General features: G+C 36.1%; 1 protein-coding gene across 2 annotated transcripts in view; it reads left to right on the forward strand.

The window, feature by feature from the left end:
- The window catches only part of RSBN1L (round spermatid basic protein 1 like), a 65,046-nt gene continuing 51,074 nt past the window's right edge, over positions 1 to 13,972 (forward strand). The window contains exon 1 of one of the 2 annotated variants that reach the window (XM_074340639.1): positions 1 to 624. In XM_074340639.1, coding sequence (XP_074196740.1) covers positions 54 to 624 — 571 coding nt within the window. In that variant the 5' untranslated portion in view covers positions 1 to 53. The remainder of the gene's footprint in view (positions 625 to 13,972) is intronic. The other variant, XM_019744549.2, reaches the window with a different exon arrangement.

The raw sequence follows: 13,972 nt of genomic DNA on the forward strand, positions 1-13,972 counted from the left end.
GCCCCTGCCTCGCGCCCGGGAGCGGAGGAGAGTAAATACAACAGGAGCGCAAAATGGCGGAACCGCCGAGCTCAGTGCACTGCGCTGCTGTCGCCGCCGCTGCCGTCTCGGAGAAAGAACCGTTTGGCAAGGTGCAGCCCGCCTCCCGGGACCCAATGGGTCCTCTGTCTGCCAAGAAGGTGCGGACTGAGGAGAAGAAGGCGCCGCGGAGACTCAACGGAGAAGGGGGCAGCGGCGGGAACAGCAGGCAGCTGCAGCCGCCCGCGGCACCTTCGCCTCAGAGCTATGGCAGCCCCGCGTCTTGGAGCTTCGCCGCTCTGTCTGCTGCCCCCTCCCCTTCTGCTCGCAGCAGTTTCTCTTTCTCCGCTAGCACGGCCGTCCCCTCCTCAGCCTCCGCTTCCTCCTCTCAGTCCGTGCAGCGCAAACTGCTGGTCCCTCCTACGCTGCTGCACGCCCAGCCTCACCATCTCCTGCTGCCGGCCGCCGCCTCCTCGGCCAGCGCCAAGCCGCGCAGACCCAAGGAGAAGCGAGAGAAGGAAAGGAGGAGGCACGGCCTCGGCGGGGTGGGCGAGGCCGGCGGGGCAGCCCGGGAGGAGAACGGGGAGGTGAAGCCGCTGTCGCGAGGTGAGTGCCGGCGCCCGGAGGGGGGAAGGGAGGGCGCCCCGGCCCCCGCCACCCGCTCGCGCCCGCGGGGTTGGCGCAGGAGGCGCGCGGGGGCCGCGTGCGCCAGGCTGGAGGGGGCGGGAAGCGTCCGGTTCTGTGCGGGCGCTTTTGCAGTCCCCGTGGGTACAGGAAATGGAGCCCGTAATTTCGGTCGCAGCGAGGGGAATGGCCGAAACTCTTATTTTCTACATCGTTTCTGCCTCCTAGTCAATGCGCTGCAGGGTTCGTAGAATTCCGTCTAGAGGACCCGTCTGGGTTATTTTGGCTACGGAGCGAGATGGGAGGGTTTGGTCTTGTAAAAGACGCTTGATTAGTATATCTTCTAGACTTAATCATGGAATTCATATTTGTGACAAGCTCTAGCGCCAGAAAACCCTGTCAAAAAAGGGGTGTGGAGAGCCTTGGCGTCAGCTGGAAGCTACCAGAGGCCTGAGCTTTTCATCCCTATTAGGGAAATGAGGTAGTGTGCAGGCCCGAAGTGTGCTATTTCATAAGGTACCCTCCCTCCTCCCTCCTTCCGCCCCGTAGTCTTAAGTGTGTTGAGTGGTCCTGTTTGAAATACCACCCTTCTGAAAGAATTTTTCAGCCATATTTCTTTTTTTCCTGCAGCAAACGATAAAATCTGGAAGGGTTGACATTTTTTGGCCAGATCGAGTAGCTGCAAAATGTTTTAGCATCAGAAAAAGGCAAATTCTTAAGCGTCCTTTTCAGACACGGTTAGACAGTTTTAAAATGTAAGCTAGTCATATAATTTTCAGAAAGTATTTAAAATGTACGTATAGTCCTACCTATTTAGCTATTGATACGCAAAGATCTGACAGTGGTACAACATAGAGACTGGTTGAAAAGTAGATCTCTGTGTGATCAAAAGCTTAAAGCACATAATGATCTGTACTATAAACATACATTGATACACAGTATTGTCAAAGTATTTTTGTTTTTAAAGGAAAAATGAAATCTCAAGTGGTTTTAGCATTGCTGAACTAATGGTAGCTTAGATCATGAAAAATGCTCTGTGTATTTGAATTAGAATATATTTTCACAGTTTTCAAAAATACCCTATGTGAGTATGTAGCAACAGTTACATACTCATTGATGTTTTGCCTGTAGCAAAGCTTTGACATCTAAGTATAGCCATCAGGTACTTTGGCACAAGGTAAAAAATCTCTCAGCTTTGGAGAGTGATGCTTCTGGGAAAGTGGTTTTGAGGATGGAATTTATACTACTGTTAGTCTGGAATTTAGGTGGTTAGTATTTTCGTTTAATGGTAACATTTAAAAGTTATAATGCCTGGAAGTCTGCATTTGCTGCTTGATATCAGTCTTATTTGTGATGTGTAAACAGTATATTTGCTTTTCTAATTCTTTGAATGAGGAAGTGAACATAGGTATAACATTGTCAGTGTATTGGAATGGCTGAAAATAAATATTCTTTAACAATTCTGACGTAAAATATGGAGCACATAAATGGCCTTTAAAGTGAAATGGCTGTTAAAGAAAAAATTTTCTAGTCTTTTAAATTACATTTAGAATCCTCCTTTTGAAGGCTACTACTTGCATTATTAAGCTTTACATTAAGATGTGGGGAAGATGATTTTCCATGACCTATTAAGGTTTTTTTTTTTTAGTGACTAGGTATTAACATTTGTAAGATTTTCATTTTTTGACAAAAATGTTTCTATTTCATTAAGAAAAAGCTAAAAATCAAAGAGAAGGATTGCTTTTCAGTGTCTTGATGGTAAATTTAATGGGTAAAAATCTTTCCCTCTTAATTTAGGAAGTACTCAAATCCTTCTAAAGTTCAGGTTTAACTGAATTGAAGTTCTGTTTTAATCAATTAAGGAGATTCTTAAGCAACAGTGGTATTAAAATAAAATAGCAAAATCACATAGATGATTTAATATAGATATAAATTGCAAATATAAAAGTCCTAATTTGTAGTACAGTTCTTGGAACTTTTTGTAAAAATCTTAGTAAATGCATAATAACCAAGTTGTTTTTCGTATACATACCCCTCTTTTTAGTGTTCTCAGTTGAGTGGTTCAGAGGATAGCGCCTGGGACAGCTCAGTGACCCCCTCACTTATTTCATAGTTCATTGATTGAACAATCTGAATTAGAATCAGAAGTTAGCTATAAAGGCATCTAAGCAAGGAAGATCCTTCAAAAAACAAAAAAGAATTCCAAAAGATCTAGCCTCCCAACTCCATTAAGCAATTAAGCTCCTCTATTTATTTGTAGTAAGTTTTTTTAAAAAAGTCTTTAGTAAGAACTGCTAAATTTTTGCATTGGCTACCATTGTAACACAAATTATTTATATTAAATGGAAGTGTATATGAAAGGGCTTGGCAGGTCATTGAATAAATGTTGAGTCAGAAGCATGATAATTTGTTTTTTTAATCCCTATAACAAATTAAAAGTAGATTTGAAAGTTAAGAGTGATGAGCAGCAGAATTATAGAAGCATACCCATCTAGGTCCTTTGTATACGGGCTGATGCCTTACACACCTAAAACCTCTGAGGCCGTCTAGTCATAGTGCTGTAGCTGACTTGTGTGATAGCCTGAGTCATCAAGTAAAATGTATTTCTTATAAAAAGAAAATGTGCAAAACATTTTTGATTTTTGAAACTAGAAAATGACCAGACTTTGGTGCTTACAGAGGTAATGTACTGAACAGTTCACAGCCCATTTTCTTGTAGGACTGAATAAATTACTGAAGTGTGGAAGGTAAAGTGCGACATGCACTGAAGGTATCCAACATTTAGAGTTACTTTATAACAAACAACAGAACATACATTTCATTAGAGAGCAAAATGCTTTAACTGATACTAGTAACCAATACAACTTTCATAGATCTAATTTTTGTTAGTGTTTTTGCTTTGCATTTAACTTTTTTCTCCTTAGAATTGACCCTGTGATGTATCCCAAAACAAAACCAGAACATTTCACTGAATTTTTGCCTTGAAAGTGTAGTTACAGAATTTAATGAAAACAGAGGCTTTTCTTAGAAATGAATAATTTGAGGTATATAATTATTAGTGATTTTAAAGGGATACATGTTCAAAGATGTTCAAACTAGACTTTCCCCCATCTTTCTAATATTATTCCACAATTTTAGGTTAAATTCCTATTTAGTGTTCATCATTATAACCAAATATTTGTCACTGCTGGGATAGTTTACTATGATTTCATTTTCATATGTAATCTTTTATTTTCCATACCTTGTTTTTTCATTTGATTAGTTTCGTCTGGCAAAGTCTTTCTGTATCCTCCAGCAGCTCCATAAAATGGTTTTCAGCACAATTTTCCACATGGTCAGATCTGTCACATAAACTTACCAGTTCCGTTTGTTCTGTAGTCATCTGTCCCTTCTGTAGCTGTCCTTCCTGCTTTAGTCTGGATTGTTTCCTTTTAGGCCTGCTGCAAAGCTGTCATCTTGGGACTTCCCTTAGCTGACATTCTGGAAGTTTCTTTCACTTTTATTGAGTCTCTTTTTCTGGATCCCATACCTTCCTTTTGGTTTCTTCCTTCATATTGGTTTCCTCTACTATTACTGTGAAAGAGTGAATGGGAATTTTTTTTGGATTTTATTTTTACCCCCTTACTTGACTGGCTGTTGAGAGATTTCTATCTTGGAAATCATTTTCCCTCAAATGTTTGGAGGTGTTCTGTTATTGCCTGGCTTCCAATATTGCGGTTGCAAAATTTGATCTCCAGAAAGTTGTCTTTTGTTCTATCTGGGAGATTTGAACCCTTTCGCTGAATTTTAAAATTTCAGGTGTCTTTTAAAAAAAATGTTTTATGAGCTCTTGTTCATTGTTCCTGTGTTATATATAGCATCTTGTTCCGTTTTTCATGGGTGCAACATCTTCTGTTATCTCATCTTTGACATGTTCTTCTGTTCCTTGCATTAGTTTTGGTTCCTATAACTTTTTTTTCTGTTTGTTTTGGTTTCTTTCTTTTGGAGGCTTTCTTCAGATCTGTGTGATCTTTAGCAGGTCCTTCATATTCAAGAGAAAGTTCCAAAAGGGGTAGAAGGCTCACTGGACATGCATGAGCATGGCTTAGTGACTAAAGAACCCTTTTGTTTTTACCTTTATTTCTTTTCTCTGGATGGTGGATAAGAAGGCTTTCGTTTTCTTCAGAAAAGTCTGTCTGTAAGTGGAATAATGGAAAGAGGAGGAAATTGGCACAGGTAATGAGTTTAGATGGCAGTGTTCTCCTGCTGGAGAGGAGAAGCAAGCTACAAGTCCCACCTTTCAGTTTATAAAGTTTCACTTAGTCTCCCTGTTTTTATACCAACATTTCACCTTTGTGTGGGATGCCTCTGAGCCTGGAGCCACTCTGCTTCAGTTTTGCTGGAGACTGTACCTCTCATTCTCTTATGACTGTGCACGTGCGCTTGTGTATGTGTTGAAGGAGGGGTAGAGGGTTGGTTCTCCCCTCTTGCCTGTCCCAGCACCTCCAGTTTCTAAGCCTTTCTGGAGTAAATAGGGTTGTTTGTCATTATCGCTTTCTGTAGGGACTTACTTGAACCTTCCATTATACTTTAACCTTCCATTATGCTAAGTCACTTATCATTCCACCATCAGCTTTCTGTCTTTATACAGTACATTGTATTTCAGGTTATAGTTACAGTGTTTCCTGCCTCTATCAAAGAAGGAATTTGTTTCTTTTTCTCCTTATTGTTTGGGTATGTTTTTCAAGAAGAGATTTTAATGTTAGTTTTATTTTGATTTGTTCCTATTTGTCTGACATTGGTAAAGTCACTCAATCTTTTTGAGCCCATATTCATCTGTTACATAAAGATACCTTTTTCACAGCGTGATTATAATTACATGAACCTGGCGTATTGTTTGCATTCATAAGGGATATTAATTCCGAACCCTTTTTTTCTGTTTAACACATTGGAGACATTTAGCTTTCCTGAATTCGTGGATAGGTATACAGTTTACCCATTGATATCCTGGAGTCTGGGACATTCTGGTATATATTGGTATGATCCATACTAACTTTGAGACAAATTTATATTTCAGAGATTTAAAGTTATTATAGTAAATGTCATTAATTTTTCACTATCTTCAAGTGAATTACACTTTCAAATTATAGGTGAACTACCTAAAATAGAATATTGAAAAAATAATGATCCTTAATTTGTATTAGAGTAAAAGAATCGTGAAATATTATGGCTTATATAAAATCATTTTGTGTGTGATTAAGGAGAATTGATAATAAAAGTACATTTTTACCAACTAAACTAATATTTTTTTATAAATTTGTTTAAATTTATGTTGTACATATTTTTTTCTTGAATGGTAGATTGAAAATATTTTTATCATGAAAAGTTTTAAGTAACACAAAAGAAACCAGAACAATATAATGAATTTTGGGTTTACCCATCATCCTTCTTCAACAATTATCAACATTTTACAATTCATGTTTAATTTCTGCTCCTCCACTTATTTTTATTCTTTGCTCTAGTATTTTAAAGCATATTTCCAACATATATTATTTTATGCCAAAATAACGAGGATTGAAATTTTTCCCATTACAGACCTAATAATGCTTATAAAATTTCAACAACACGTGTGTGTACTTTAAAGAGTGAAATTCTCCCCCACTCCCAAACTATCATTAACAGTTTGGTATATCTCTTCTGGAATAGATGTGCTTATATATTTTTTAGGTTAACTCTCTATAAAAAATTTGTTTTACATTTATGATAAAATATGCATAAAATTTACTTACTATTTCAGCTGTATAGTTTAGTGGCATTAAGTACATTGTTATGCAATCACCACATTCATCTCCAGAACTTTTTCCATCTTCCCAAACTGAAGCCCATAGCCATTAAAGAATAACTCCCCCTTTTCTACCCCCACCACCCCTGGTAATCATCATTCTACTTTTTGTCTTTATGAATTTGACTACTTACATGAGTGGAATCATAAAGCATTTGTACTTTTGTGACAGGCTTATTTCACTTGATCTAATGTCTTCAAGGTTCATCCATGTTGCAGTGTGTGTCATAATTTCCTTTTTAAGGCTGAATGATACTCCATTGTATATATATGCCACATTTTGTTTATCCATTCATCTCATACTTGGATTCTTCTGCCTTTTGGCTATTGTGAATAATGCTGCTATGAACATGGGTATACAAATATCTGTTTAGTATCGAAAAGTAAGTAAGCTAACAAAAAAAACCTTGTAACAGCTAAGTGAAGCAGATTACTTGTGAAGTCATTGTGCATTCAGCCACATCAGCATAGGAAATAAAATATAACTTTTTATTGTAGTTCTAAGTATATAGAAAAGTTGAAAGAATAATAGTGATTCTGTGTAGATTTTCCTCTTTGATTCAATAGGTGTTAATATTTTATCATATGTATGCACTGAATCATTTGAAAGTTGTAGACATCGTGATGTCTTAAGTGTTTCAGCCTTCATTTCCTCAAAGTAACCACATAACCACAATAACATTAAAACAATTAAGAAAATAATCACATAGCCTGTCTCTATACAAATTCTTCCAGTTATCCCCAATTCCCGTATTGTACCCAAACACACTACATCTATTTATTTATTTTAATCTAGAGCTCTCCTGCTCACAGTTTTTTCATATGACATTGACTTTTTGAAGATGCCAGTTCAACAAACCTGTTATAGTGTAGTTTTTCCTATGTTCATGATTTTTAGACAATAGTTTTATTGTGATACTTAGCTTGATTCTTTGTATTTCTTATAAACTAGACGTTTGGTATAAAGCTTTGGTTAAATTCAGATTAAGTAGTTTTGGGAAAATTAATTTATAGATGTACATCATATTACATTCCATTAGGAGGCATGGAATACTGATTGTGCCATTAGTAATGATGCTGAATTTCATCACTTAGTTGAGGTGACCATTGTCACCATTGTAATAGTTCGCTTCCTATTTGAATTTAGTGAATAATCTGTGGGGTGATGGCTTTGTGAGCATCCAACTCCCCAACCATCTTTTGACTAATTGCTTTAGTATTAATTTATGTTCCTTGTCTGAGTCTCCTATTTCATTGGGGGTAAAGAAAGATGCTAAACTCTTTCTGAATAAAAAATGAATTCATTTTGGGGACGGGGAATTAAAAATAAATTGCTACTCTTATATCTAGATTAAAATTTAGCAATCTATTTTGATATTGGTTACCAAAAAATATACTATGAATTCGTTGGTATGACTAGAATCTTATGGTAAACACTTTTCTTGAATTCTTAATAAACCATAGTTTGATAGTTTAATGCACAGTCGTTTGAGTTTTGGAAAGCTACTTGCAGAATGCTTACAGTTAAAGATTGATTGTAGTTGGTCAGTTACAATTGGTCATTATTACAGTGTTGGTACCATGGGCCCAAAATAAAAAGCCCCTACCAGTTTTTTTAAATATAGTGGGTATACATTAGTATAGTGTGTTAAATACTACATATAGTTCAAAATTATGATCTCTAGTCCGTAATGTCCTCTGTTGACTAATATAAATGAACTATATACCTATATGAATTCCCATTTAACTAGGTTATATCAATTCTTTCAAAGAAGGCATAGTTTTAGTCATTTTATGATCTTTGCCTTACACTCAGTGATTGATTTGAAGAAACAAAAAACAATACTTTTTCTATTAAAAAATTAATTTCTTTGCATTACAAATTTAAGAAGCTATTCTTTTTAGCTTTTTTATAGAAAGGGTATCCATTTTATTTAGATATTGTTTAATCCAGAGACATTTTCACTGGTTTAACATGTATAGCAATGTTCTGGAAAGCAGATGTCCTGGGTTCATTTTCTGGTTAAATCATTGATGAATTTTATATCTTAAGGGAATAAATATTCATCATCTTTCAGTTTTCTTCTTGAGGATAATGAAAATACCAGAATTATAAATTCTGTCAAGCTTTTTTGAGATGGGTGACAAGCTGGGCAATGAGTACTTGGATTAGAATATAAGCTTTTTGAGGACAAACAGCAACAACACTAGTTAACATTTATAGACCTGTACTCAGCACTTTATATGTAGTTTTATTTAATTTTCACAACTTTTTAAAAGTTCCATTAGACATTAGTCTTTTAAATGTGCTATGTGGAAACTCAGAAGATTTAAGTAACTTGCCCAAGGGTATAAAATAAGTAGTAAATCTGGGTTTCAGATCTTTAGATAGATTGACTTCAGAGCTCTAGCTATACGCTACTGTGCAAATTGTGTTAATGTTTTTAAACACCCTTCCAGAAATGTACCTTTCATTGTGAAAGAGTTTGCCAAATAAATGAACTGCACTTTGATGGAAAAGTAGGACTTAGGTAAATGGAGATGCTGGAGACTGGCTTGTTAGGTAGAGGGGACGGTGTGAGCAGGATCATAGAGACCGGAGTGTGCGTGGTGTGTTCAGTGTCTGGGAACCCAACCATTTGGCTGCATTGGTGATTTTGTACAAAGTTGGGAGGTAGAACAGCATGGCAGTTGAAAGACTTCTACAATTAGTCTTTTATTTGCTAGGAAAAGGAGTTTAGGCTTATTCTGTAGGCAAAAACAGCAAGGCACAGTTGTTTTAGTAGGGCAATAAAATAAAATATTCAAATTGGTATTTTTGATAGTATTGTGTAAGGTGAATTGGCTGAGAGAAAAATTAGAGACAGGGAAATGGGAAACTAAAATGAAGTGATTTTCGTGTTACAATGGTTGGTACTCCTAGACACAGAAAGGAAAAGGTTTTGAGAGGGAGTATGTGATAAGGCATCATGATTATCAAATACATATGTAACAATAAAGGAGGGTTTATATATAATTCTGTGGTTTCAGATGGAGAAAATAAGCATATCATTGAAAAAATGTGAGTAGGTCTGCAGGAGAACTGGTTTAAAAAGATGGATATGAGTTTGAGATGCAGGCAAGTACCTTATATTAGAATTCTGTTATAAGAAGCAAGTTAGATTTAGTGGTGAGTCAGTTGGTAAGGTTTAAAAACGTGCTATGTATAGATTCTTTTCAGTAAGTGTCTGTGTGCTTCAGTATGCATGTGTGGAGAGGACCCTTTTAAAAGTCTCCTTACAGTGGCACATGCTTTTTCTGTGAGGAGCAAATAATCTCAGATTCTCTCTGTAACCAGCTATTCACAGACTTTAAAAGGTCCATAAAAAACCTCAAGATTAGGCGAGGTCTCTTAATTTTCCTCTGTTCTAACAATTTAACCATTTATCTTCCATTTGCCCTTTCCCTCCTAACCTCTCCTGCCATTCTCTTTATCTCCGCTGCTCCTTATTTTAGCATTTGGTTTAAGTTTGGGTCCTTTTATATAGTACTCTTCTCTCTGGCTTTGCTAATCGCTCTGTTAATTTTCTGGTGTCTCTTGTTCTCACTCCCAAAAGTCTTAGCTTAGTGCAGAGTTTTAGATCCACATATTCAACTGCCTCTTGACATAACCACTATTAGATGTCTGATAGAACTGTAAAATTAGTATGTTCAAAACTCTTAGTCTTCCTTAGCCAAATTTGTCTTCCTTATCTCAGTGCCATCATATATATCCAGTGGCTCAAGCTTGAAAACTCGATTCTATACTTTACCATCATCCAACCTGTAGCCAAGTCTTGTCACTTCTAGTCACTATCTTGCATATGTATCTACTTTAGTTCCGTTCTTTCTACCAGCCTTAGTTCAAATAACTGCCTCCTTATTGGGCTCCCTGCTTCAGATCTGTCATCTTTCAATTCATTGTTCATACCACAGCCCAAGTGATAACTAGAGATCTAAATGCATATTTGATATGTTACTTTTCTGTTAATACGATGATGTCCAAATTCCTTAAAATGACATCCAAGGCTCTGTATGATCCTATTCTTTTTCAGCTCTTCAAATTCTCCCCAGTACTCCTTGCTGCCTGGAACTTTCTCTACCCATTATCCTTCCATCCCTAGTTAATGTCTCCTTACCTTTTAGGATTCACCTTGAAAGGGAGGCCTTTCCTACTCTCTGGACTAGGTTAGGTCCCCTTACTGTTTCTTCCCATATCACTTTGCACTTCTTGTATTCTGGCTTTTCTTCACTTCATTTTAATAACTTGTTTGGTTGTCTCCTCTAGACTGTAAGCTCTGTGAAATCTGCAGCTACAATCATTGTGTTTCAGGTCAGGCCCTTAACTGCTAGGTACTTGATAAATATTTGGAAAATGAATGAGTTGCTGTACATTTGAGCACTTTTTGCCTGCTCAGAAGAGATGTCTTATTATTCAGGAAAATTTTGGCAGGTATTTCAAAGTGAGAACAGCAGAAAGGTGATAATGGGATGAGAAGTTGATCAGCAGCTCACAGACAATGGGCAAATTGTTAAGTAAGCAAAAGAGGCAGGTATTGATGGTATGAGAACTATTAATAGAAAGGAAATGAACCTCGTGGATAATGCTAATTGAATTACATTTGACTGACTTTGAGTTATCAGAATTGCCATTTTGTGTACTCTTTAATCTCAGGAAAAACAAAAACATAAACTTACCACTGCATTGTACGAAGAAGATATGTTTTTAATCTGAGTTTGTTTTCTGTCACCTCAAAAAGTTCCCTGTTGCCATTCAGTGCTCACCCAGGGGTGATCTGTTTTCTGTCCCAATAGTTTTGTCTTTTCCAGAATGTTATATAAATTGAGTCATATACGTACTCCCTAGCTTTTTTGTCTTTGAATTCTTTCACTTAGCGTATTGCTTTTGAGATTCATCAGTGTTCTTGCATTAATTAGTTCATTCCTTTTTATTTCTGAGAGGTAGTTAGTTCATTGTATAGAGATACCACAATTTGTTTCTTCATTTGCCTTTTGATGGCCATTTGGATTGTTTCTAGTTTTTGATGATTATGAGTAAGCCTGCTACAAACATTCACATACAAATCTTGGGGTGGATATATATTTTCATTTCTCTTTAGTAAGTAAATACCTACAAGTGGAATTGCTGGGTTGTGTGGTAAGTTTATGTTTAACTCCATAACAAACAGCCAAACTTTTCTAAAGTGGCTATATCGTTTTTCATTCTCATCATCCCTTCATATTGTCAGTTTACTAAATTTTCACCATCCTAATAGGTATGTAGTAGTATTTTATTGTGGTTTTAATTTGCAGTTCCCTAATAACTAGTTATGTGTAGCATCCTTTCATGTGTTTGTTTTCCATCCCTGTTTCTTGGGTGAAATGTCTGTTCAAATTGTTTGTTATTGGATGTGTTCTTGTTATTAAATCTTGAAAGTTTTTTACACATTCTGTGTACTAGTTTTTTATGAGATATGTATTTTGCAAATGTATTCTCCCATTCTGTTGCTTTTCTTTCTCTTAATATTATCCACACTTTTTTTATAGTACAAAATGTGATTTTGATGAAGTGTACTTTATAATTTTTTTCATGGTTTGTGCTTTTTGTGTCTTAACTAAGAGAACTTTGCCTAATCCAAGGTCACACACAGGTTTTCTCTTAAGTTTTCTTTTAGGTGCTTTATAGTTTTAGATTTCATATTTATGTCTACAGTGCATTTTTTTTTTCTACAGTGCATTTTGAAAATTGTATGTGTATCTTACTTTTTGATTAATGTGAGAATTATTTTGTAGTTATCTCACTCTCCACAATCCCATAGGGGATTATTATTAAATTTATTGATTAAATTAGGGACAGATTGCAATCATTACTGAATTATCTTTATACTTAAAAGCTACATGTATCTCTTTACCTATTCTTATATTCTTTTATATTTATATAAAATTTATTGGTATTACAGATTAGGAATTTCTTCTGGTATTTTGTTTTATTTTGGGGAGTTTTTTTTTTGCAGATTATTACTGGTATATAAGAAAGCTTTTGATTTTTCTACATATACTTGATAATTGGGTATATAATTTTATAACAGTGAAAGGTTATCAAGGTTATTTTTCATCAGAAACAGATTGAATTATAGTAAGATACTTTGTAATATTCAGGAAGTGATTTCTTTGTGGTACTTCAAGCATTGTGTTTGTCTTTGAAACCTGAAGTCTCTATTAGCAGAGTATAATTATTCAACTTGACAAACATTTTTAATACTTAGATGCTGTGGTAGGTGTTAACAAAAATGACAAAATCTTTAATATACAGTCCCTGCCTTCAAGTAACTTAAAGGTTGTAGCAGGAATACTAGAAAAAGTAATGATAACATTTTGTGCAGTAAGTTAAATACCATAAGACAAATGGAAAGTACTAGTGATACTAGGGGCAGGCAGATATGAAGAAAAGGAGAAAGGGATGCAGGAGGGAGGAGGGGATGTTTGAGAGAAACTGAAAGCATTTCAATAAAGATAAATGAGTTCTAGGTAGAGAGATTATGTGAAGTGTTAACATTCATAGGAACTACGTAGGAAAACAGTTGTGCGACATCACAGAAGCTGAGGGAGGAAATAATTTCGAGATCTTTGATTCTCTTTATAGCCCTGACATTATATGTTGTTAATAAGTATTTTTATTCTAGCCATTTATGCTTAGATTTTAAAATGTCAATGTGTTTTATAAGATAAGTTGTAACATTTCTCTGAAGTCAGTGCCTGTCTTGTGCATACTACATAACTTACCCCAACTTCATTAATTAATTATAAGACGACTTTGTAAAGGCTACATTATCTGTTGCTGTGTTACAAACTCACCTAAAACATGGTGGCTTACAACAACAACCATTTTATTTATATCTGATGATTTTATGGGTCAGGAATTCCAGCAGGATTGGCTAGATGACTCTGCTTCACGCAGGGTTGCTCGGGGGTGTTGAGTTGGTGGCTGGTCTTGTCTGGTAGGTCCACGTGCCTGTTGCCTTGTTCAGGGATGGCCAGATGCTGAGCTGAGCCCGTCTCTCTGTTCATGTGTTAGGGCCTCTCCATATGATCTCTTCATCAGGATAGTTGGATTTCTTTCATGGCAGCTCAGGACTCCCAGATACCTGGGTGGAAACAGCAAGGATTTTTATAACCTCGCTTTGGAAGTCTGAACCAGTTCCTCCCTATACTCATAGTAGCGCCTTAGGCCTTAAAGGTACATTTGTTTTGTAGAATTTCATTTAGAGCATATTCTTAATTGAACTGAAATAGATCAAGCACCTATAGGAGAGTTATTCGATGATATTAGCTAAATATATAACATTTTAAATTTATAACTTTAATTGGTTGTCTGAAAAAGTATAATTAGTATAAAACAAGAGCAGTGGTTCCCACATATCATTAACCAGAAAGAACTACGATTTACTATTTTCATTATAGAGTATAATTTTAGTTAAATTATATAATTGT

The sequence above is a fragment of the Rhinolophus sinicus genome, linkage group LG09 (assembly GCF_036562045.2).
Source record: "Rhinolophus sinicus isolate RSC01 linkage group LG09, ASM3656204v1, whole genome shotgun sequence".
Taxonomy (NCBI): domain Eukaryota; kingdom Metazoa; phylum Chordata; class Mammalia; order Chiroptera; family Rhinolophidae; genus Rhinolophus; species Rhinolophus sinicus.